Raw genomic sequence first — 26,225 nt, forward strand, 5'->3', positions numbered from 1 at the left:
ATGAGGTTTCTGACCATGTGGAACTAGAAAGAGATTCCAGGGTATATTGGAGGTGGCCACCCCCTTGCTGAAGTTGTGCAGGCCTGGTCTGAGGCAGAATATAAATATAGCAAAATATGTACATGAACGCAGCTCTGTCCCCTCCTCCCATTCAACTTGTGTATGAAACAAGTGCTTAGAAATCAGGTCTAAAAATTGATTAAAAATGAAGTTTTGTTTATTTGTTTTTGCCTACACAACATAATTATTAATGTGGCTTTTGCTATCTTGCTGCAGCAATCTCACTGCAATCAGAAGGTTAACACAAATTTAAAAATGGAATAATTTGCTCATTTATAAATTTCCTCCAATGAAGGCAAGAAGAGGTTAAGATTTTTCTTAAAAAAATAAAAATAAAGCACTGAATTAATTCCTCTCAAGATGGCATTAAAATTATTTGGCTCAAAGAGGCAATAAAGCTTGGCTTCTACAATGCATGTTTGTTGATGAATGCCCATGCAAAATGCTCCATTCAGTCCTGAATTGAACCTCCTATAGGTTTGGTGAAGCCACCCAGGCAAAAATCAGGATGCAAGAAGAGCCGTGCTGGATCAGACCAAAGGCTTGTCTAGGCCAGCATCCTCTTCTCACAGTAGCTAACTAGATACATGCAGGAAGCCTACAAATTGGACCTGAGTCATCTCCCCACTACTTATTCCCAGCAACTGGTATTTAGAAGTTGCATGCAGCTATCATGGCTACTGGCCATTCATAACCCTGTCCTCCATTAATTTTTCTAATTCTCTTTGAGAGTCAAAAGCCTTCATTGAAACTTATGAAATTGCCTTATTGTGATGGGATAATGAGCTGCTTGTGCGTAAAAGCTTGATCCCTCTGGGGTTTGGCTGGTCACCCAAACCTAGGCACTAACGGAGCCCCCAAAGCATGACTCCGTCAGTCGCTGGTAGAATCCGACAGTGGGCGTCTACGGAACTTACTCCAACATAAAAGCTGTTTGACGGACATGCGCCTCCTGGACTCTCTGTGTGACAGCTTCCGGCGAGGGGTGGGGGTTGCTAAAGGGGGTCTTGTTACCTCCTCACTGTTCTCACTAGAAGTATCCCAGAGCCTCTCCCCCGATTCCCTTTCCGCTGGAACTCCTGCTCTCCCCCTACTGGTTCCTTCTTCTGCTGTAGAGTCTCTCCTATTCTCCTGGAGCCTCTCCACCACCTGTCCCTCCAATGGCAGTTCCCTGACATCCACCTCCCCCCCAGGGCCCCCTTCACCCCCCCCCCGCCTCCTCTCCCACTGGCGGTGAGGGCGGAAAGCCCCGGAAGGAACTCTCCTCGTCGTCCGAGGATTCAAACACTTCTAACCACGGCGTACCGTCTCTCTCCTCGTCTTCCTCTTCTTCGTCGGAGTCGGCTTCCTCACCCACCCCTGACTCTGGGAACCCTTCAAACTCCCCTTCCTCATCGGTGGTCCCAAAGTGTTCCCTTCTAAATCGTGCCACGGGTTGCGGTTTTTTTGGGAAACGCTGATGAAATGTTTCTATTAAAACCTCGTCCTTGACTAACTCTGCTGGTACCCAAGTGTTTTCCGACTCAACTTCCCCCTCCCATTCTACCAGATATTCCACCTGATTCCCCTTCCACCTGGAATCAATGATTCCTGCCGCGTTCATGTCACGTTCTCTCTCTTCTATCACGGGCGTTTGGGTGACCTCTCTCTCACGCTCCCCCCACTCACGTCCCTCTCGGTACGGCGACAGTAATGACCTGTGAAATACTGGGTGCAATTTCATGTGACTGGGCAGTCTGAGTTTGAATGTTACTGGGTTGACCTGCTGTATGACCTCAAAGGGTCCCAATCTTTTGGGTCTCAATTTCTTACTCCCTCCCTTGAACAGTAGTCCTTGGGTGGATAGCCACACCCGGTTTCCCACCCTTATAGTTTCACCTTCCCTCCTATTTCTGTCTGCTTGTTTCTTATATTCTTCCTTGGCTTTCTCTAAGTTAAGTTGAAGCTGACGGTGGATCGCTTCCATCTCTTCAAAAAAGTGTTCCGCCGCCGGCACGCTCCACCTCTCCCCTCCTTCTCCTGGAAATGCCCGGGGATGACACCCATAATTTGCCAGGAAAGGACTCATCCCTGTGGACACGTTCTCCGCGTTGTTGTAGGCAAATTCTGCCAGAGGTAACTTATCTACCCAATCATTTTCTCTGTCTTTTACATAACACCTCAGGTATTGTTGTAAAATCCTGTTTGCCCTTTCCGCTTGCCCATTTGTTTTACAACGCCCCGTTCTTTTCTTCAAACCCCCCTGTGTTCTCCTCTGTCCTCCTGAGTTCTCTGAATTTCTCTTGGGCGTATTCATCGTTCTCAGTACCCTCTATCAGTTCCCTCTGCCCCACCAATGCCGCCCCACACACCCAGCGGTCTTCAGGGATTACATGCCTTGCCTCAGGCGCTCCCTCCCCCTCTAAGTACTCAGGTTTCCTGGAGAGAGCGTCCGCCCTCACGTTCTCGGAGCCTGGCACGTAACGAATCTCAAAGTGGAATTTGGAGAACTCCTGGGCCCATCTCACTTGTCTCTGGTTCAGCACTCGTGCTGTTCTCCAGTATTCCAGATTTTTGTGGTCAGTTCGGACTTGAACCTTGTGCTGCGCCCCAATCAGCAAGTGCCGCCATCTCCGGAATGCTTCATGAATGGCGAGCAGTTCTCGGTCGTATACTGTGTAGTTCCTCTCGGATTTGTTCAACTTCCGCGAGAAGAACGCACACGGTCTCCATTCGGACGTATCTTTTCCCGGCTGGAGAAGCACGGCCCCCACCGCTCGGTCTGACGCGTCAGTCTCCACCCTCATTGGTTGTTGTAGATCTACGTGCAAAAGTTGCTCTTCCGACGCAAACGCCTGCTTTAAGTGTTCGAACGCCCGCTGCGCTTCTTCCGTCCAAACAAATTTTTTCTTGCTGCTAAGACAATCCGTGATGGGCGCTGTTAAATGGGCAAAGTTTTTGATGAACTTCCTATAGAAGTTTCCGAAGCCCAGGAATCTTTGCACGTCCTTCTTGGTCTTTGGTGTTTTCCATTCCAGTACCGCTTGAACCTTGCTGGGATCCATGGCCAATCCCTTGTCAGACAACCGGTACCCCAGGAATTCCACCTCCCTGGTATGAAACTGACACTTCTCCAGTTTCACCCACAGCCGATTTTCTCGCAGTTTGCTCAGTACTTCTCTTACATCTCGCACATGCTGCTCCTCATTCTCTGAGTATACCAGGACGTCATCTAAGAACGCTACGCAGTTCTTGTAGAGCAATGGCCCCAGGACGTGATTCATGAACGATTGAAAACAGGCCGAGCCCGCCTGTAGACCGAAGGGCATAACGAGGTACTCAAAGGCCCCCAAGGGGGTGAACATAGTGGTTTTCCACTCATCCCCCTTTCTCACACGTATCAAGTTATATGCCCCTCTAAGGTCCAGCTTGGTAAAAATTTTCCCTTTTCTCACACGTGTCAGAATGTCATCAATTCTAGGCATAGGGAACGTCACTGGTTCTGACACTGCATTTAGGGCCCTGAAATCACACACAAGCCTGGGTTTACCCGTGTTTTTTTTGTCCACAAAGAACACTGGGCTGCCCCCCACCGCTTGTGACTCTCTGATGAAACCTCGCTTGAGGTTCTTGTCAATGAACTCCCTTAACTCCTGCATCTCACTGTCTGACATTGCATACAGCTTGCCCACTGGCAATTGTGCTCCTGGGAGTAAGTTGATTTGACAGTCAAAGGGTCTGTGCGGGGGCAGTTTATCTGCTTCCTTTTCGCTAAAGACGTCAATCAAGTCAGCGTATTGTGGTGGCACCTTCCCCTTGTCCATCAATTCCATCCCTGCTAGAGTGGCCCTGGCCCCTGCCTGAGCCTCTCCCTCCTTGCAGTGTTCTAGGCAATGTGCTGATCCAAAGGAAACCACTCTCTGATGCCAGCCTACTAGCGGATCGTGTAGCGCCAGCCAGCTCATTCCCAAAATAATAGGAGCTCCTCCCAAGGTGGCTACGTTAAACGCTATCAGTTCTGTGTGTCTTGCCACCCTCATTATCATTGGCACAGTCTGTTGGCTCACTTCTCCTCCCAACAGTTCCCTCCCATCAATCGTGGTAACCTGCAAAGGCTTACTTAATGGGATAGTCTGTATCTGGTGTTCAGCTGCAAACTCCTTACTCATGAAATTACAGGAACTACCTGAATCCAATAGCGCTTTTATCTTTAGTGGGTGTCCGTTTGCCAGTTCCAGCAACACCTCTATCACAAGCGCTGGTCTTGGAGGTTCTGGCGTGGGCACATTCACTACTCCCTGGCCTGGCTGCTGCGCTCTGATGTTGGCAGCCAGGCGTTGGCTTTTACTTGCTCCTTGATTTCTTCTTCCTCCTTTCCCCCAACAGTTCCCGCCATCCCTTGCCATTCCTTCCTTTGCGGACAGACTCTGGCAAAGTGACCTGGCTGTTGGCAGAGATAACATCTCTTGGCGCTCTTTCCCTCCTTCTTCCGCCCCTCACTGGTGTTTGAAACTGCGCGCGCGCTATTCCAAGTTCCATCGGCTCTGCTGGCGGGAAAGGCTGCTCCGGAATCTCCGGAATGCGGAAGTCCTTCCAACGTTCCCCCTTTCCCTCCCGCTTTTCCAAAGCTCTGGCTTCCTGGCGCGCTCCTATGGACAGCGCAGATTTAGTCAGCTGGTCCATAGACTCCGCCCTAGGCGCCCGGGAAAGTTCATCTTTCACTGCCGGAGAGAGCCCTTCTTCAAACAGCATTTGAATAGGTTCACTCGCAAGGTCCCACCCCAGTCTATGAATCAGCATGGTGAACTCAGTCCAGTACTCACGTACAGATCGGCTCCCCTGTTTACACGCCATTAACTGCCTGCGCACCACCCCTTGCTCAATCTCGCTGGAAAACATCAAGTCCATGGCGCGAAAAAATTTCATTGTGTCCTTTAAGATTTCATTATTGGCTGCCATCAGGGGCCTAATCCAGTCCCTCGCCCCTCCCTCTAGATGGCCAATCACGTACGCCACTCTAGAGTTCTCATCGGGGAAGTCATCAAACAGTAGATTGAGAGCATATTGCATCTCTGTCCTAAAGGCTTGATAGTTCCTGGGATCCCCCCCAAATTTCTGCACCAATCCAGGCACCTTTCTGGCAAGTGGGGTGGTTTTTCCCTTATCCGCATCTTGAGCCCTCCTCTCCTCGAGCCTCGCCGTTTGCAGCGCGAGCTGGACCTCCAACGCCCTGTACCTTTCTTCCAGGCTTGGACCTGCTCCAGCTCCAGCTCCTCCGGTTCCGGCTGGTTCGCTCATGATGCCCTCTGCTTGCACAAGCTGCTTTCAAAGACTGTCGGATTGCTATGATGGGATAATGAGCTGCTTGTGCGTAAAAGCTTGATCCCTCTGGGGTTTGGCTGGTCACCCAAACCTAGGCACTAACGGAGCCCCCAAAGCATGACTCCGTCAGTCGCTGGTAGAATCCGACAGCGGGCGTCTACGGAACTTACTCCAACATAAAAGCTGTTTGACGGACATGCGCCTCCTGGACTCTCTGCGTGACAGCTTCCGGCGAGGGGTGGGGGTTGCTAAAGGGGGTCTTGTTACTTCCTCACTGTTCTCACTAGAAGTATCCCAGAGCCTCTCCCCCGATTCCCTTTCCGCTGGAACTCCTGCTCTCCCCCTACTGGTTCCTTCTTCTGCTGTAGAGTCTCTCCTATTCTCCTGGAGCCTCTCCACCACCTGTCCCTCCGATGGCAGTTCCCTGACACTTATATTAAGTCATCCTCTCTAATTTCTTGTCTACTGTCTCTGGCAGTCGGTCTCTGTGGAATCAGTCGCAGAAAGGTCTTTGGCCTTACCAGCTATAATTAATAATAATAATAATAATAATAATAATAATAATAATAATAATTTTTTATACGCCACCCATCTGGCTGGGCCTCACCAACCACTCTGGGTGGTACACAACAGAATATTAAAAATGGGATAAAACATCAAACATTAAAACTTCCCTAAAGAGGGAAGGGCTGCCTTAAGATGTCTTCTAAAAGTCAGGTAGTTGTTTATTTCCTTGACATCTGACAGGAGGGCATTCCACAGGACGGGTGCCACTACTGAGAAGGCCCTCTGCCTGATTCCCTGTAGCTTCACTTCTTGCAGGGAAGGAACCACCAGAAGGCCCTCAGAGCTGGACCTCAGTGTCTGGGCTGAACGTGGAGACGCTCCTTTAGGTATACTGGGCTGAGGCTGTTTAGGGCTTTCAAGGTCAGCACCAACACTTTGAATTGTGCTCGGAAACGTACTGGGAGCCAATGTAGGTCTTTCAGGACCAGTGTTATGTGGTCTAAGCGGCCACTCCGAGTCACCAGTCTGGCTGCTGCATTCTGGATTAGTTGTAGTTTCTGGGTCACCTTCAAAGGTAGCCCCACGTAGAGCGCATTGCAGTAGTCCAAGCGGGAGATAACTAGAGCATGCACCACTCTGGCAAGACAGTGCACAGGCAGGTTGGGTCTCAGCCAGTGTACCAGATGGAGCTGGTAGACAGCTGCCCTGGACACAGAATTGACCTGTGCCTCCATGGACAACTGTGAGTCCAAAATGACTACCAGACTGCACACCTGGTCCTTCAGGGGCACAGTTGTCCCATTCAGGACCAGGGAGTCCCCCACACCTGCCCACCCCCACCCTCAAAAACAGTATTTCTGTCTTGTCAGGATTCAATCTCAATTTGTTAGCCACCATCCATCCTCCAGCTGTCTCCAGACACACAGGACCATCACTGCCTTCACTGGTTCTGATTTAAAAGAGAGGTAGAGCTGAGTATCATCCTCATACTGATGAACACCCAGCACAAACCTCCTAATGCTCTCTTCCGGTGGCTTCGTGTAGATGTTAAAAAGCATGGGGGAGAGGACGGAACCCTGAGGCACCCTGCAAGTGAGAGCCATGGGGTCTGAACACTCATCCCCCACCACCGATTCTGGACACGGCCCAGGAGGAAGGAACGGAACCACTGTATGACAGTGCCCCCAGCTCCCAGCCCCTCTAGATGCTCCAGAAGGATGTTGTGGTCGATGGTATCAAAGGCCGCTGAGAGATCCAGCAGAACTAGGAAACAGCTCTCACCTTTGTTCATAGCCTCCCAGAGATCAAGGCAGTTTCAGTCCCATGATGAGGCCTGAATCCCGATCGGAAGGGATCCAAATGGTGTGCATCCTCCAAGCATGCCAGGAGTTGTTCAGCAACCACCCACTGAATTTGAGACTGGGTGATAGTTGGCTATATTGGCCAGGTCCAAATATGCGTTTTTTAAAAAATCGGTTTAATAACCACCTCTTTCAGTGGGTCTGGGAAGGCTCCCTCACAAAGGGAAGCATTCATCACCTCACAGAGTCCATCGCCCAGCCCTTCCTGGCTCGCTTTTATGAGCCAGGATGGGCAAGGATCAAGGAGACAGGTGGTTGGTTTCACTCGTCCAAGCAGCCTGTCCACATCCTCGAAGGTAATAGATTGGAACTGATCCCACACAACTTGACTACACAGGACTCTAGCACTCCTCTGCCCTGACCCTGCTCCCATGGTGGAGTCACCCTCTGATTGTTTAAGCTGGAGAGTTTGGGGATTGAATCTGGGACCTTCTGCATGAAAGCATAAGCTCTGTGGTTGAGTTGCAGCATAATTATGGCAGGGATAGTCCAGCTAAGCCAGCTTTACAGGGTTGTTGTACGATAATGCACGAAGTACTTGCAGCATGCTATAGAAAGGTTAAGCATTATTCCTGTGGCTGTTACTGATGCTGAAGCATAAGTAAACCTTATCCACGTTGCTATTTAAAAACATATTAAAGTCCTTGTCTTGTTACCAAAGGGTTCTGGTTCTTGAAGCTGAGAGGATCCCCAGGTTTGCTTTGCACATAAAAGAGTGGTCTGTACTTTAGAGTCTTTTGCATGCTGATAAAATGGGCATTCTTAAGTGCTTACCTTTGAAGCCCTACAAACAGTGGTCCCTGAATGAATGCTTGCTCTCATATCAACCTGCCATTACAGAATCACAGAATTGGCAGAGTTGGAAGGAACCTTGGAGGTCATATTGTCCAGCCTCCTGCTCTGTGCAAGTATCTGGAAATGACAGCATTTGTGATAGATGGTTCTATTTAGGCTACCTCCAGCAAAGGAAAGCCCTCCACTTCCCCAGGCACTGTGGAAGTTCCTCCTAATGTTTAGCCAAAATCTGCTTCATTGCATTAGTCTTGGTCCTGCCTTCTGGAGCCCTGGCTGTCTTCCGAGGCCCAGGTGCTCCCTGGACGGGTTTCAAGGATAGTCAAAATGGCGCACTTCCTTCCTTGCTTATTTATTCATTCCTGTGGTAACTTGTCGTTTGTTATATAGTACCATCAATGTGCAGAGTACTTTATAAAGTATAAGAGGACAGGACAATTATACTCCATGATTTGACATGGGGAAAACAGAGGACAGGGATGGAAACTGAGACAATGGAAAGAGTATGCGTTTATTTCCGTGATAGGCCAAATCAGCTGCTCCAGCACCCCTCGTAGGTGGTAGTCGAGGCTCTGCTTAAAACCTCTGATGAAGAAGTGCACCATCTTCTGAAGCATCCTGCTCCACTGTCAAATAGCTCATCCACTCTGCGTTCCTCCTGACATTCAGTCAAAACCCCGCTTGTATTTTGGACCCATCAGTCTGGGCTGTGCCCTTGGGAACTGGATTGGGGAACCTCTGACCTGAAGGTGGAACGCAGCCCCAAGGCCTCTCCCTCTGGCCCGCCGAACTGCCCTCAGGCCATACCCTCACTGGCCTGCTGCGCACCCTCCTTGACTCCTTTTGCAGAGCTGAAATGTGTCCTTGAGCTGTGATAGCACCTGCTGCTTGTCTGGATGAAGGATGGAGAAAGGTGTCTGTGTTTGTGTGTATAGGAACACCCTGGTTTTGCCTGGTTGAAATAGAGCCCACTGCCCAAAGATGGAAGTCCTGCTCACTGCTCTGCCTGCTTTTGCTTCTCACCACACCTACTTTGGCCTCTGGCAGTGGCCACCTCTGTTCTGCAGACCCTGGAAGGCTGCCCATGACAAAGGGTGGTCATTGGACAGAAAAAGGTTCTGCTTAGCAGCAGCAGAAAACAAGTTCAGAAAATGTACCTAGGCTTGGTTAGTACAGGGTATGAGGACAAAGGATTTAGGCCTGTGTGGTGTTGAGAACAGGGTTTCTTTCTTTTAAAAATGTTGTCATTTCTCTCCAACAGGGTAACGCCATCCTCTGAAAATCCCACTGGCTCTAATTGTAGTATAAGCCAAGGAAAGCCTTCTCTAAGAAGAATAAAAGGGAGAATACATAGAAGCAAAAGCCTCGATAGCCTTGATTTCTGTGAGTTCAATGTAAGTACATGATTTGTCCTACCTTCCTTTTGCTTGATGTTCCTGAGAATCTCCCCTTAATCAGACAATATGAAAAAGGTTTTCACCTCCTTTTCATTCATTCACAGCATATATCTATCCATATGGTTAAATCAGTGGCTGGTTGTGCATTACTCTTGGTGAATGTGCCTGTGAAAAGTCCCAGCCTTCCAGAGCAGACCTCTCGAGGTTCATGCAAACAGCAGATGAGAAGCTGAAACTGTTTCTGGACTGTACCACTCTAGACTTCAGGAAGGGGGAGCCACATGACTGATTGCTGGTCTGTGGGAGAAAAATATATGACTGACATGCATACATTTACATATAAAAGCATTCACTCATTGGGTACCTCCTTGCAGCGATCTGAAGTGATGAAATCCAGCAGCATTATTGGCTCCTCCTTTGCCATAATATATGCCAGAGCTGCATGCAGGATGTTGCTTCTTGCTCCACTGAGGCAAAAAAGCACCTGCTCACGTGGAGCTCCCCATCTGAGTTGGAGTTGCTTTGTGCTCTCTGACATCTTTGGACAATGCTGTATAATTGCTTACTGATACACAATTTGCAAATTATGTTTTGGTTCCTATGAAACACAGTGACCGTTATAACTGAAATAACATTTGCTTCAATGCTCTTTACATGCATTGAAAGAAAGAGATACCAGGCTTTTTCCCGAAATTTTGTGGTTGTTAATTAGGAAAATTTAACAACCTTTTAGGTTACAGTGACATGCCTAGACATTGCACTCAGCAGAAAAATGCTCAGTTTGGTCACAAATATTTTAATAATGCCTGTTGGCTATCATTGCAGTCAATTTCATCGGCACACGCTTAACATCACATTGCCAAAGTTAGCAGCAAATACATATTTGTTGTTTTTCTCCGCTGAAGTTTTCTAGGTGTGAAAATGGAGCTTCCTTTTCAGTTTTCAGTTTAGAGGCAAGTAAGAGGTGACCTGTGATCCTCGGATGAAGTGTAGTGTAGAAATGTAATGAATAAAATAAAATGTATTATATTATGCATGGGTAGAGAAAGTGGATAGAGAGAAGTTTTTCTTCTTTGCTCCTAATGCTTCAACTCGTAGACATCCGAGGAAGGTAAATGTTGGAAGATGCAGGACAGATAAAAGAAATGACTTCTTCATGCAGCGTGCAGCTGAACTCTGGAACTTGCTCCCTTTGGGGGCTGTGATGGCTTTATCTAAGGATGGGACAGATTCATGGAGGAGAAGCCTAGCAGTGGCTACTAGCCAGGGTGGCCACTTTCTACCTCCACTATCAGGCAGTAATGTTTCTAAAAAGCAGGAGGGGAGAGTGCTGCTTGGGGCTTCCCTGGCTGACCACTGTGGGAACAGGCTGCTGGACCACGTGGGCCATGGGCCTGATCCAGGAGGCTCTTCATGTTCTAGGTTTAACCCCAGCAGCTGACTCAGGGACCAAAGACCTCTGCAATACATCATTCAGATACAAGTTTAGGTAATGGCCCAGAGAGTGGGAAAATCCTATGGAAGGCAAAGAGCAGCTTGGGGAAAACACAATTTTCACTGGGAAAACAGGGGCAACAGGTTAAAACATAAACAAAAAAACAGTCTTGATCCAAACCTCTTTCTGACCCTATTTGACTCATTTTCTTTCAGATAGGGGTTCCAATCTCACATATCCCTCATCTTGTCTAGTATATTCCACAGAACAAACTAGGATAATACAAGAGCAGGCAAGGGCAAACCATATGTCATTAGGAACAATTTTCAGCTGCAAAATTATGTGCATGCTAATACACACACACACGTGTGTAACATGTAGTTTGGTCCTCAGTCTCAGTGGTAAGAGGTTGTCCAGGGGTAAAGACAGTCTATTTCAATACTGAACTGGAATCCAAAGACCTGAGAATTGTATGTGAGCTATCTATTAAAGTTTAAAGGGAGCCAGGAAAGAAACACTTAAATGTAGCTAAGTGAGGAGGCAATGGATCTGATTTTCATTTCTCTTGGACAATTTTTGCTCCTTCCTGGTGATGTACAAGGCTCCTTTTAGGTGGACCCAAAGATAGGAGTTCCCTCCCCACCTTGTCTCTTCTGAGATTTGAATCAGGCAACTTGGATGAAGAAGAACTTTAATTTGCATACAATGAAAAGGTGATGAAAGCTGCAGATGTGGTTCAGAGTCAAACTCAGGTGAATTGCATTTGTGCTATAAAAAAACGGATTGCTTGTGACAGACGAGAAGGAATACAGAATCTCAGGGCTTGCAAATTGCTTAAAATCAAACTGTGTTGTTGTTATCAGGGAGGAGAGGAGGATAACCAAACTGATCCTGCCTGGATGTTCATGGACCAAGGAAAAAAGAGGGTTTCTACAGGCAGACGTGCTGCATTTGCTGGACATCATGGAAACCCACCCCAACATTTCCACCCCCAAGCAGACGTGCATTCATGTGCATGCGCACTTTCCCCCCAAAACGCAGGCATACCCATCTCACACACAGAAGCACTTCCACACATTCACATGCCACATTTGTACACATATCCCAAGGAGACACACACACACACACACACCCAATGTGGGGAAGGGAAGGGAACATTATGCTTGTCTTCCTCCACTCCAGGGAAACTTGCACCATAAAATTTGGGGACTTGGCTTGATCCAAGGGAAGCAAACAGCCAATCACTTGATTCCTTTTGAGTCCAACTTTTTTGTGGTGATGGAAACCCACTCCATCTCCCTACCCAATATGCCTTTCTCTCCCACGCCCCATGTATACTCTTCAGGCATGGGCACATGTCTTAGTTGCTGGCCATTGAGGGGATTTCATTAGTAGGAGTGGGAGGTGTCAGGTAAATCTGTCACTCTGCTTCTTGGCTCACCTGAATATTTAGTGCTATGTGCTCTTTGAAGTTGTGTGTGAGGTGGTATGTGGTATGTGGTGAAAACAGATATGTGAGTTACCTTCCTGTGTTGCCGGTTTGGCTGCAAAACATAGTCTGTCTTACCCGTCTTGAAACCGGATGATTCAACTTGGCTTATGTATGCTGAATTTTGAAGTGCTGTGCTTTGGGTGTGACAACCCTAACCAGCTTCTAACTGAGTGAAAATGTGTTTCCATAGGTTAAAGCAAAGTGACTACAGTGGACGCTCGGGTTGCGAACATGATCCATGCGGGATGCACGTTCACAAGCCGCAGTGTTCGCAACCTGCGTCTGCACAGGCGCGGGTTGCAATTTAGCGCTTCTGCACATGTGTGAGCACTGAAACCTGGAAGTAATCTGTTCCAGTACTTCCGGGTTTTGGTGATCCGCAACCCGAAAAAGCACAACCTGGAACAGCTGTAACCCGAGGTACTTTGAAGCAGTTCCATTAAAATTTGGGAACAGAGCACTGTGTTAGATCAATAGAAATGCCTTGCTCACTACTACTCCAGATTCCCTGTTGTGTGCTTGTGTGCAATGTTAGAAATTCAGATATATATATGCAAGGCGCCAAATGGCTCCTTAAACCAGGGTTACAGATGGCAAAATGGAATGCCTAGTTGCCATTTTTCGGCCAAACACATTTTCAATATGACTTTTTGGCTCCTGAAATTCATTCTCATTGTGCAGATAAAATATGACAGACAGAATTCTACAGGATGTGTTGTTAGTGTGTGAATACAGGCAAGATCCAAGGATCCGCAGGCAGGCACCTCCAGATGGTGGAGACGTCAGGCACCATCCTGGCAAATGGGCATTTTCACTCGGTCGCAAGTGGCTGATGACCAGGTGCAAAATACACCTGGCACATTTCGAACTCCGCTTGTGTGTGATGCATGCCTCTGCAAACCCTTGCTGCTTGTGTGGTGATCTGCCTCTGATGAAATATTTGAAGCACCTTGCTGTACCAAAAGATTGCAATATTTTTAAGATCCCTATTTTTCTGGGGTTAATGTTCTCATGAAATTTTCCTCTAAGATACATGGTGTCCCCCCCCCCCCCCACTTCTTTGGCACAAAGGACTCAGAAAGCCCAGTTTCGCCGTTGTATCCAGCTCAGTGGTTCTCCTTCTCCATCAGAGCTTGCCTGTCAGAGCAAAGGGTGAACAGAGAGTGGAAAGCAGGTCGGGCGGGATAGGAAGTGCGATGTGCAGCACATCAAAAGTGCTACCTATGTGCCAGCAACTTTATGTAACACAAACCATCAGCTTGAACAATTGTATTTGACATCATGGACTTCTTTCTTTTTTGCTGTGAGTTTATATATTGGCCTCATCCCTGGGTTGTTCCTAAAATTTGACTGTGCTTGAAAGCTGTGTCACTAAGCTCTGTGCTGTGAAAGAGTTTTGCTAGGCAATGGTGACCCTGTTTTGCTGCCTTTCTAGTTAGGTTGAGGCTGTGTGTTGTTATCTTGATAGTGGTTAACACCTTGTTTGCTTGATGTCTCCTGGTGTTATTTACTTGAGGAATGTGAGATTTTGTTCTAGGAGTTTTTTGTGGGGTGGAGCAGACGTTTGGTGTTAATCTCTAGGGCTAGAAAACTTAACATGTAGAGCATCCCTAGGACTGCTTCTGTATTTGAAATCCTTCTAGTCTGCAAAGAGACTGTCTCCTTTCCCACCTTCCTTCTCAACAGCCACACACATGCTACTAGTCCTGCTCCCCAGGGGTGGTCATCATTTTCTGGTACCTCTCTCTTTTCCAGCTCCCTGTCAGTGGAGTATCCTTCCACCTGACATCTTAAGGCACCTCTGCTCACTCTGCCTCAACCCAAGAGAAGTTCCTTCCCTTTTCCTATCCATTCATTTCCTCCTCAATGTGTCTCTCTCTTCACCTTTAGATTCTAAACCTGTAAATACAGCCCATTATTTCTGACCTTCATACAGTGCTTACTCATGTCTTAGGGTCCTCAACCAAGTGTGGTCTGGTGGACTGGAGGATCCCACGTTCAAATCCCCACTCTGCCAGAAAGCTTACTGGGTGAAGGATCATAGAATTGTAGAGCTGTAAGGGACCCAAGGGGCATCTAGTCCAATTCCCTGCAATCCAGGAATCTCAGTTAAAGCACCCATGGCAGATGGCCATCCAACCTCTGCTTAAAAACCTCCCATGAAAGAGCATTCACCACCTCCCAAGGGTGACTGTTCCACTGTCGAACCGCTCTTCCTGTCAGAATGCTTTTCCATATGTTTAGTCTCTTTTCTTGCAACTTGAAGCCATTGATTCGAGTCCTACCCTCCAGAGTGGAGAAAACAAGCTTGCTCCATCTTCCATGTGACAGATATTTACAGGTGGCTCTCATATCTCCTCTCATTCCTCTCTTTCCCAGGCTAAACATACCCAGCTCCTTCAACCACTCCTCATAAGTCTTGGTTTCCAGGCTCTTGGCCATCTTGGTTGACCTCCTTAAAAAAATTATTATTGTCACATAATAGCCATTACGTACAACTGAAATGTGCAATAGCAGGGTGTTCCATATACAAAGCAAGCAAACAATAAATAACAAGAGAAAGAAATATTTCCCAAGCTTGTGTGGACGGATGGTGAATGTTGAGCATCTAGGTCCAACACGTGGGAAATAAAACCCCACCAGATGACATAAAAGCATTCTGGATCCTTCATCACTTTGGAGGCACACAGTTTAACTGTTATTTTTCCCTCAGCAGCCAAAGTCTGTAAGTTCTTATACTGCAAAGATAAATGTAGACTTTTTTCCAAGGTTTTCCATTGCTGGGCTATTGAAATCCTAGCTGCAGCTAACATCTGTTCTTTAGAGTGACAGATAATTGTGTTATTAGGGATGGGTGAATTTATCAATTTTGGTGCCTCATAGTTTCATACATTGAGTTTAGTTAGTTAATATGTCAATTTCAGTTTTTCTCAGTTTTTCATTTTTCCAGTTTCCAGTTCAATTCTCCACATTTCCACATCAGGTTTTAAAAAAACAAAAACAAAAAACACTGGCATTTTAGTGCAAGTTTCTCCCAGTATACAAGTTTCTGCATGCAAATTTTCCTGTTGTATACATTTTGCAAAGCAATTTCCCCTCATGTAATGCACATTTGTGTATTATTTTAATAAATGTCTGCATTTATATGCACACTTTATCCTGGTATATACATTTTTGTTCACATTACTTGACTGGAAAACAGAACTGCAAAATTTGGAGAAGTGTGAATTTCAAAGAATGGCTGGTTTTTGGTTCATGTAACATTTTGGAATGTGTGAATTCAGTTAGTCTGTCTTCAAGTGCAAACAACTGAATTTTTCTCCTGTCCCTAGTTGTGATTCATGTAATAATCCAGATAGTGCAAATTGGATTGGTTGACTGTGATTTACTCCCACAATAAATAAATGAAAACCTGCCAGTTGTTGGGCTTTTTTGGGAGAGGTCGACCAAAACCTGGGGAGGCTTCAGCAAAGTTGATCGAACACGGACGCACCGTAATCAACCGCTGATGCCTAGATCTATCTTTCATTTCAATTGGAACCAGTGAAGGCAGTGAATGTCTTGTTTAAGTGTCTGGAGGCAGTTGGAGGTTGGATGGTGGTCAGTGGATTGAGGTTGAATCCCAACAAGACAGAAGTACTGTTTCTGGGGGACAGGAGGCAGGCAGGTGTGGGGTTCTGAATGAGGTTCTGAATGAGGTCACCTTGCGCCTAAAACACCAGGTGTGCAGCCTGGGGCTCATTTTGGACTCACAGCTGTCCATGGAAGTGCAGATCAATTCTGTGTGTAGGTACGGAGGCTGCGACCCTACCTGCCCGCAGACTGTCTCACCAGAGTGGTGCATGCACTGGTTATCTCTTGCTTGGACTACTGCAATGCGCTCTACATGGGGCTACCTTTGAAGGTGACCTGGAAACTACAATGAATCCAGAATGTGGTAGCTAGACTGGTGACTGGGGGTGGCCGCCAGGACCATATAACACTGGTCCTGAAAGACCTACATTGGCTCCCAGTATGTTTCCCAGCACAATTCAAAGTGTTGGTGCTGACCTTGAAAGCCCTAAACGGCCTCAGCCCAGTATACCTGAAGGAGCATCTCCATCCTCATTGTTCAGCCCAGACACTGAGGTCCAGCTCTGAGGGCCTTCTGGCGGTTTCCTCACTGCGAGAAGTGAAGCTACAGGGAACCAGGCAGAGGTCCTTCTGGGTGGTGGTGCCTGCCCTGTGGAATGCCCTCCCATCAGATGTCAAGGAAATGAACAACTATATGACTTTTATAAGACATCTGAAGGCAGCCCTGTTTAGGGAAGTTTTTAATGTTTGATGTTTTATTGTGTTTAATATTCTATTTGGAGCTGCCCAGAGTGGCTGAGGAAACCAAGTCAGATGGGTGGGGTACAAATAATAAAACATATTATTATTATCATTATTGTCATTACTATCATTATTACTAAAAAATTTATCCCACCATTCCTCCCAAAGAAACCCCAGGGTGGCAAGCAGCAAAATGTTTAAACAGTACAGTTTAAAATCAATTTTAAGTACTTCTTTATTTTTTAAAAAACATCTAAAAACATTTAGACCATCTAAAGTATTTCTTAAAATTCAGGCTGAAGGTGTCCTCTAGCATGTCTGAGGCCCATAGGCAGCCTTCCCCAACTTGGTGCCCTCCGCATGTTTTGGATTTCCATCAGCCTCTTTCCAGCCAGCCCAGCTTTGCAGCCCCAAACATCTAGAGAACGCCAAGTCAGAGAAAGGTTTTACTAGAGCATCGCCTAATAGTCTGCTAGTCCACACATTTCATCCAGCTTCATATAGAAACTGCCTTACACCAACTCAGACCATTGGTCCATCTAGCCAGCATTGTCTGCCCTGACTGGCAGCAGCTCTCTGGGGTTTCAGGAAGGGAACTTTCTCAGTCCTACTGTGACTTGAACTTGGGACCTTCTGCATTCGAAGCAGCTGCTCTGCCATGGAGCCACGGCCCCTCCTTTGCATCAGCTGGTCAAGGGAGCAGAAAGTGATATGGCAAAGTTCAGAGGGAGAGCGCAAGACCACCTTCTTGGCATGCAGAGGATCTGAAGGAGACATGAGTGATATGGGCACAGTGGAGATCTTGGGGAAGGTCACTGATTTTGTGTGTGTGCTGTTCATAGGCAAGGGAAAGAACAGCCCTGAAAATCAGGGTTCATTTAATAAAAATCAATCTAACCTAATGCATAGAATTGTGTGTTTAAGCATCTTAGCAGTGAGAAACATTGGCCTCCAGTCCTTTGGGAAGAGATACATAAATAAGATCAAAGCCAAGCAGAAAGTGGCTCAGAATTAAAAGGTTTAAAAAAACCTTAAACGACAAGAGACATGCTCACTTTCCCTCTTAATCTGCAAATTTTAATTATCTGTAAGTTTTAACTACAAGTGTTTGGTACTTTGCTGTTAATTAGGATTCAGTGGTACATTCTAAAAGCCTAAAAATAGCATTTTACTGTTAGAAAGGGAGAAAGAGGAGCTTTTTACCTTGACAACTGCATGTACAAAAATGTTATTGTAAATGATAAACCTGCGCAATCTATTTTCAGCACCATCTGCCACTGATTGTGCTTATGAATCTGATTTAATTAAGGGCTTTGGTCTCTTGCTGGAGACTTCTGCTCCAATTTGCTTTCCTGTCGTTGGGAAGTGACAGATAGAGAAGTGATGAGTTTTATTGGGCCCTTGGCTGCTCAGAGTGTGATAAGCTTTAGGTTTTCACAGAGCTCTTGGTCGGAAAATGGGAGCTCTTATAGGCTAGCACATAGGCCTAACATTCTTCCCTTGTAGATTTCCACCCACATTGCTCCTCTTCCCCTCAGCAAGGGCTCACAGGGAAGTTACGTTGGTTAGCAAATAATAATAATAATAATAATAATATTTTTTATTTATACCCCGCCCTCCCCAGCCAAGGCCGGGCTCAGAGCAGCTTACAAGCAATAATAAAAACATCTGGGCACTCCCTAATCAGCCAAGACGGGCACGGATCAAGGAGGCAGGTGGTGGGCCCACCAACTTGGAGGAATCTATCCACATCAGTAGGGAGTATCCGATCGAAGTGGTCCAACACTGGACCTGAAGTCAGTCGAGGGGCCTCCAGTTCAGTCACTGTATCTAAATTGGCAGGGAGGTCACGGCGGAGCAACAGGACTTTCTCCGCAAAAAAGCTCGCGAATGCCTCACAGCTGTGGGTCAAATTTGTGCTTAAATTTGGTTGTCCTCCTAAGGACGTTATTGACCTAATTATTTTAAAAAGTTGTGCCGGGTGAGAGCTAGCGGATGCAATGGAAGCTGCAAAGTAAGATTTCTTAGCAGCTTTCATAGCCATCTCATAGGCTTTCATAAGCGTCCTATAAGATGTTCTTGAGGCTCCGTCACGAGTCTGTCGCCATACTCGCTCTAGCCGTCTGAGATCCTTCTTCATTTTCCGGAGCTCCTCAGTAAACCAAGAGGCCCGGTTTCGACGGGGTCGCAGAGGGCGCTTAGGCACGATCTCATCAATGGCTGCCAAGAGCCGGTTATTCCAGTCCTCAACAAGGTCATCTAATGAGTCGCCAGGAGGAGCAGGGTCCCGCAAGGCTTGTCGGAATCTATCAGGATCCATCAGTTTTCGCGGACGAGCCCAAATAGGTTCGCCACCCAAGCAGGGGAGGAGCGGGAAGTCAATCTTGGCTTTCAGAGTGTAGTGATCAGACCATGGCACTTCCACAGGGGGGAGCATGATCACATCTATGCCAGCCCCAAAGATCAGATCCAGCGTGTGGCCTGCTTGATGAGTGGGGCCCCAAACAAACTGGGAGAGCCCTAGTGTTGCCATGGAAGTCACTAGGTCCAGAGCCTGTGAGGAGGGAGCGGCATCGGCATGGACGTTGAAGTCTCCCAAAACCAGTAGGCTTGGGAACTCAAGGCCCAGCCTGCCACCACCTCCAGCAGGTCTGACAGGGTGGCTGGCGGTGTGCTGGGTGGTCGGTACACCAGCCAGACAGCCAAGCTCTCCTTGGTGCCCCACACAAGACCAACACATTCAATGCCGGAGATCGCCGGTGATGGCAGAGCTCTGAAAGAGCAATCCTCCCGGATTAACAATGCTACTCCTCCCCCCGACCCACAGTCCGCGATTGATGGAGGACAGAGAAACCTGGTGGTGTTATCTCATGTAGGGAGACTACTTCGCCTTCCCGTACCCAGGTCTCCGTCACGCAAGCCAGGTTAATCCCCTGCGAGACAAAAAAGTCACGCATGATGGCGGTTTTGTTGCCTATGGACCTGGCATTGCACAGCACTAATGACGGAGGTGGGTAATCCTTGCTCTCCCTACCCTCATCCCTTGGGATGGGGCATAGATTGGAAGGGGTTCGAGGATCACTGCATCTCAAAACCCTTCGCCGATAGAGATTTCTAGCCCCACTGCCATTCCTCCCTAGCCCTTCAATAGTGGAAATCCTAGACCCCATACTAGCCTCCCCAACAGAGGGGTAACATCCCCTCAATAACAAATCATCCTTGGGCCAGGACTCCTGGGTCAAAATGGTATGGGAAAGAGGTGGAGGTCTGATAGGGTAAGTATCCCTAGAAGATAAAACCCAACCAACCGCACCCCAAGTGGATGACACCAGTCAAGCTTGCAAAAATTTATAATTTACCTGACAAGAAATGTTGGAAATGTAATGAGACTGAAGGTACATTCTTTCACCTTTGGTGGACATGCCCAAGGATTAAGACATTCTGTGAGATGATTTATAATGAAATGAAAAAGGTATTTAAATATACCTTCCTGAAGAAACCAGAGGCCTTTCTCCTGGGCATGGTCGGCCAATTGGTGCCAAAGAAGGACAGAACTTTTTTTATGTATGAAACAACAGCAGCAAGAATACTCATCGCGAAGTATTGGAAGACACAAGATTTACCCACCCGGGAAGAATGGCAGATGAAGTTGATGGACTATATGAAACTGGCAGAAATGACTGGCAGAATCCGAGACCAGGGAGAAGAGTCGGTGGAAGAAGAATGGAAGAAATTCAAAGATTATTTACAGAAATACTGTAAAATTAACGAATGTTAGAAAAATGTTGAAATGAAGTTATATGGCTTTAGCAGAAAGGTTATAAGGAATTAGTACAAATAGATTTTTAATATATTAAAGGGAAAAATAAGGTTAGAATAAGTTAAGATAAATTACAGGACAGAAAACTGAGGAAGATGGAAAGGAATTGCTGAAACAGTTAATTGAAGTGGAATACAAAAAGGGAGGTGTGAGGAGGTCGTGGAAACAAGTGAATGAAAGATAAGATACTGAAATTATGGATGTGTTCTAAATTGTGTTTCTTCTGTTTTGTTAATTCAATGTTTTAGTGTGTTACGTAGTGTTTTTGTATTTGTATTGTATTGTATTGTTGAATTCTTTTTCTTTCTTTTATAGACTTTAAACTGTTAATAAATAACATTTTTTTTTTAAAAAAACACCGCACCCCAAGTGGGGAGGACAGTCCCATGGTGTTTCGTTAACTGTCAATCCCCGTCTCCCTCCTGGGTTGATTGGAGGATTGTTGGTTCTATCTGTGGCTGTGGGAGTATTAATGAGGTATGTGCTATAAAATGGCCAACAAAGAGCCAGCTTCGAATTCGGAAGATCTGTCCATCCTGTCTCGCCAGGAGTACAGTAGAGAAGGTTGATCATTCTGATAAGTTTTTGGAACATTAGGCAAAGGTCCAGATGTAGATTTGGTGCTGGATATCTCCAGATTGTCAGCAACATAGAGTTCTTTAGGTGTTGTTGCCATAGAAATGGCGGAGACGCCAAATTCTTCATCTAATTCGGTGTCGTTTGAAAAAGGAACAGGGAGTTGCACTGGTGTCTTTCTATGGGATAAAGAGCTGTTGGACGTCTTTAAATATTGTGCTCTAGGCTCTACTGTCCTTATATTTTGGGTAGAAATCTCAGTCTTTATACTCATTAGCCACTTCTTCAGGTCTTGTAATTCTAGGCTTACAAAGTTCTTTTTTTCCTTCGGGCAATTAGTGTTTCTAGTCAAAGCATTAGCTTTGACTCTATGCAAGGGACCAATTGCCTCCTTGTTTCGTCCTTAAAAAGCCTCACTGGGTGGAGAGAATGGAACCACCATAGAGTATCCTTTATCTCCATGAGTCGAGATGGGAGGGTCGATGACCTAAAGGTCATAAATAGGCGCGTGGTGTTTCTCAAGGTAGGCAGGAAGTGGAAATTTTCTAGATCTACATTTCGGTAATGGTAATTCAGGAGCTGAGACAAGGACATAGTAATTTGTCTGCGGTTCATCCACCTATGAGTGTATCGGTGAATCTCAAGCATTATGCCAGTGTGGTGTAGTGGTTAAGAGCGGCAGTCACATAATCTGGGGAACCGGGTTCGTGTCTCCGCTCCTCCACATGCAGCTGCTGGGTGACCTTGGGCCAGTCACACTTCTGTGAAGTCTCTCAGCCCCACTCACCTCACAGAGTGTTTGTTGTGGGGGAGGAAGGGAAAGGAGAATGTTAGCCGCTTTGAGACTCCTGAAGGGGAGTGAAAGGCGGGATATCAAATCCAAACTCTTCTTCTTCTTCTTCTTATTTAGTTCGTTTGCAAGACTTGACAGGACCTCACTTCATCCATAGTTTGAGTTGGTGAGTTGTTAACAGAGTCATTTCTTATCATCCTATTAAGCCCTTGGGCACTTAAAGGGGAGGAACTAGTATCCAATTGTTTCTCAATGTTAACTATTTTGGTAAGGATTTCATTCAGTCTTTGGAGAACCAGAACCATAGTTTCTGCAGACAACATGCAAATCTCTTGGTAGGGGAGCGTATCCGGAATCGGTTGAAAGCAGGCTCCTCTGATATCTTGTTCTAGAGGCCTGGGTGGGTCAGCGTTAGGCGTGGAAGGAATCCCTCCTGCTCCTGCTCTTGCCCTCTTGGACGGATTAGCTTTTTCTGGGAGGAGGGGGGTCGGGTCATTGACATCCTCCTTAAGGGGGGGGGTGAGGTTCCCCTAACGTTGTTACTCACTGTTTGTTCTATTTGCTCCGTTTTCTTGGCTTCCTCAACCCGCTCTGTTTCTGAGCCAGGGGAGATGGCGTTGGCTCTCTGCCGATTCTTTGTTTTAGAGGAATTTTGAGTCCCAATAATGCTCTTCTGGCTCTTTGCACCTCGTTTTCTCCTTCCGGCAGGCATTCTCAATAAATGGTATCAGCAACCCTCTTCCCCAAGCAGTGAGGCATTTCAGGGTCAGGGCTGCTAAGTTCAGGTTGCTTTGGGCGAGAGAACCCTGGAGATGTCCAGTGTCTTTGTAATATCTCTTTTATTTACAAATGTGGAAATGGAGGATCTGGGGAGGGGAAATCATTCCTACAATAGGCAACACAACTACAGACCCCACATCTGATTCCCAGAGAAAACAACTGCTCAGACCACATGCCCCATGATCCTTCCCTGACTGCCTGAAGTCCAGCTAAACTCAAGTGAAAAACTCTCAGCTTCTGTATCTGTTTCTGCCCAAACCACATGTTGTCAGAGACCACGAGAGTGTTGTAATTGCAGACTCCTGTACACAGCGGAAGGATGAGCAGTACATGCCACATGCTTTACTTTATTTACACTTCAATGCTGAGAGATTACAAGCATGCATCTTGTTTCTGCGAGAGCAGAGGAGCAAAACTCCTTCTCCTCGGAAACAAAGAACACCGAGAGAACAGTGAAAAACAGGAAACCAGTGTACGTCACATCCAGTCTCCCATTCCCGTGGGAAACCCAACAGTACTTTGACTGTGGAATGCAAAACATTGTCCCGTGACAAGCACTTCACTGCACAGTGAAGGAAGCAGAAACCAACATCCTCCCTCTTTCTGTGAACATCACTGGGCAGCGTGTTTGTACAATATCAGTACAAACCCAACTTCTGTACATAGGTACAGTGTTGATCCCTTGATACAATCTTGGACAATACATCAGCAGGGATTTCATTACCTGGCATATAGGACACCATTACGAGTCCCTTCTGAATACATTCCCTAGCATGTTGCAACTTCAATTGCAAGTGCTTCGTGCTTTGCTTACAACCTTCAGAATTCAGCAAAGCCAAACATGCTTTGTTGTCCTGGTAAACTTGGATTGGACATTTGACAGGAATTTTCATGTCTTTGCACAATTGTAATAACCATTCACAATCCTTAAGTGAATAAGACAGTGCATTCAGTTCAGCATCACAAGTACTTAAGCTAATTGTTGTTTGCTTCTTGCATGACCAATCAAATAGACCCTTATTGTACATGTAGCAAACTCCAGATGTACTTTTCCTATCTGTAGTGTCACTTCCAAAACTTGCATCTGCAAATATCTCAAGACCACCAGACTTCTGATTGTTAAATCTCAGTCTGTAATGCATAGTGCCTTTCAAATAGCGCGCTATGCGTTTCAGAGCTTTCCAATCCTTAACACTAGGATTGTTGACTTGTCTGCTTAGCAAATTACAGCTAACAGCAATGTCTGGTCTTGAACATCTGGCAATGAAGTTTAGCTTGCCTAGCACACTTCTGTACAGTGTAGTGTCAGAAAATGCTTCTTCAGTGTCTTCTACCTGATAACCTGTTGTCATCAGAGTGTCTACAGGCTTAGCATCCATCAGGTTTAGTTTGCTTAACACATCAGCAATTTTCCGTGACTGGTGTACTAGAATGTTACCATTTTGACCTCTCTCTATTTCCAGAGATAGGTAGTTGTTTACCTCACCAAGATCTTTCATGTCAAAGTGCTCTTTCAGTTGAGCTAGGGCGTTATTGTACATTGTGACATCTTTCCAAAAGAATAATATATCATCAACATAAAACAAACAATACAGCTTCTTTTGCCCCTCCTCTTTGACAAATACACATGGATCAGCTTTCCCTTGCTGAAAACCTAGAGAAAACAATACTTCAGTGAGTTTTGTGTGCCAACACCGTGCACTTTGTTTGAGACCATAAAGGGACTTCTTCAGAGCACAAACAAATCCCTGTTTTACCTGTACGCCATCAGGTGGAAGCACATAAAGTGATTCACCTAGAGATCCGTACAAAAATGCTGTATTCACATCGTGGTGACTAACGTGTAGATTTTCCTCTGCAGCTAGCTTGAGCATAAGCCTAATGCTCTCATACCTCACTGTGGGTGAGTAGGTCTCGTGATAATCTTCACCTGGTACCTGTGCAAAACCTCTGGCTACCAATCTGGCTTTGTGTCTGACTACCTTGCCATTTTGTTCAGTCTTCATTTTGAAGACCCATTTGCTTCCAAGCAGTTTCATTCCTGGAACTACTGGAACTAGCTCCCATGTTTTGTTCCTTTCTAAGGAATCAAGCTCAGCCTTCATGGCATTTAACCATGGCTCAGCTTCCTTTGAATCCAAATCCTGGATTTCTTGGAAACTTGAAGGTTCAAATACCTTCTTGGAGCTTTTAACAGCTGCTACTGCTGTCTTAGCAAATTCATCAGCAAATCTCTTTGGAGGTCTGCCTGTCTGCTTTTGTGGCTCTTTGTGACCTGCGAATTAACCTTAAGTCCTCAACACTTTCCTCTTCCTTCTTAGGAGAAAAGTGGCCTATTGTGAACAATGGTTCTTCCAATTCTTGATCAGAGCTTTCAGAGGGTCGCACAGAGGCTTTCGCACTCTTGAAATCCTCTGAATCATCCGATTCAGTTTCAGACTCAGAATCAGAACCTTCATCAGTGGGTATGGGTTGTTGCGACTGCTTTTGCTGTTGCCTATCCTCAGTCTCATCACTGTCATCAGGATAACATTGGAAAATTCCCACATTCTCCCCCCACTTTGCATTGTACTCAACACTTCTTGTGAGCTTAATTGTCTTAGAGTCAGTCATCATTATTCTGTAAGAACCTTTCTGATAACCTAGAAAGATACCATGCAATCCACGCTTGCCTAACTTGGAGTTTTGTGGTGTATGAACCCACATGTCAGAACCAAAAATTCTCATGTGTCTGATGTATGGTTTCTTGCCAAACATCTTTTCATATGGGGTACAACCAATCGCTGAAGATAACCTGCGATTATAACTGTAAACAAAACACGAGAGAGATTCGGCCCAATAACTCTCTGGAAGATTTGCATCATGCAGCAAGGTTTTTAACCCTTGAAGCAATGTCTGATTTGCTGTCTCGCAAAGTCCATTCTGCCATGGCGAGCAAGGACCAGACAAATCGTGTTGAATTCCTTTCTCAGTCAGAAAAGCTTCAAACTGCTGAGAAGTGAATTCCCCCCCACGATCAGTGAAAAGAGTCTTTATCTTCTTACCATGCACATTTTCCAACCAAGCACAGAATTCCTTGAACCTTGGAAAAGCCTCTGATTTCTGCTTGAGATTGTACACATAAATATACCTGGAAAATACATCAATGAGAACCATGAAGTACCTATTTCCACCCAAAGAGGGCAATAGTGGACCAACCAAATCAGCATGAACAACCTGGTATGGTTCTGTAGCTTGCCTACTAGACACCTTACCTTTCGCAACCATTTTCACCTTGTTTGCTGCGCATGCTTTGCACTTCATGTGGTACCTGCAGGGTTTAATCGTCATACCTTCAACCAAGGCAGGCATTTTTGATACTGCCTCAAAATGCAAATGACCAAATTTCTTGTGAAAATCGTGAATACATCCTGCATGCAAACTTTTGTTAGAATCTGCAATGCAACAAGTTTCATCCTGCACAACATCATCATAATACAAAACAAACAAACGATCAACATATTCAGCATGCAATACATAATCGTTTTTCTTTGTGATGGTGCATTTCTTGTTCTTGAAGGAAACATCAATGTTCCGTTCATTCAGCTGCGCAACACT

At 46.1% G+C, this 26,225-nt stretch overlaps 1 protein-coding gene across 9 annotated transcripts in view; it reads left to right on the forward strand.

The window, feature by feature from the left end:
• The window catches only part of TJP1 (tight junction protein 1), a 340,092-nt gene that overhangs the window by 70,221 nt on the left and 243,646 nt on the right, over positions 1-26,225 (forward strand). For all 9 annotated transcript variants that reach the window (XM_083712144.1, XM_083712153.1, XM_083712154.1 and 6 more), the window contains one exon: positions 9,283-9,415. In XM_083712144.1, coding sequence (XP_083568270.1) covers positions 9,283-9,415 — 133 coding nt within the window. The remainder of the gene's footprint in view (positions 1-9,282; positions 9,416-26,225) is intronic.

The sequence above is a fragment of the Podarcis gaigeae genome, assembly GCF_964106915.1.
Source record: "Podarcis gaigeae genome assembly, chromosome: 14".
In the NCBI taxonomy this organism is placed as follows: domain Eukaryota; kingdom Metazoa; phylum Chordata; class Lepidosauria; order Squamata; family Lacertidae; genus Podarcis; species Podarcis gaigeae.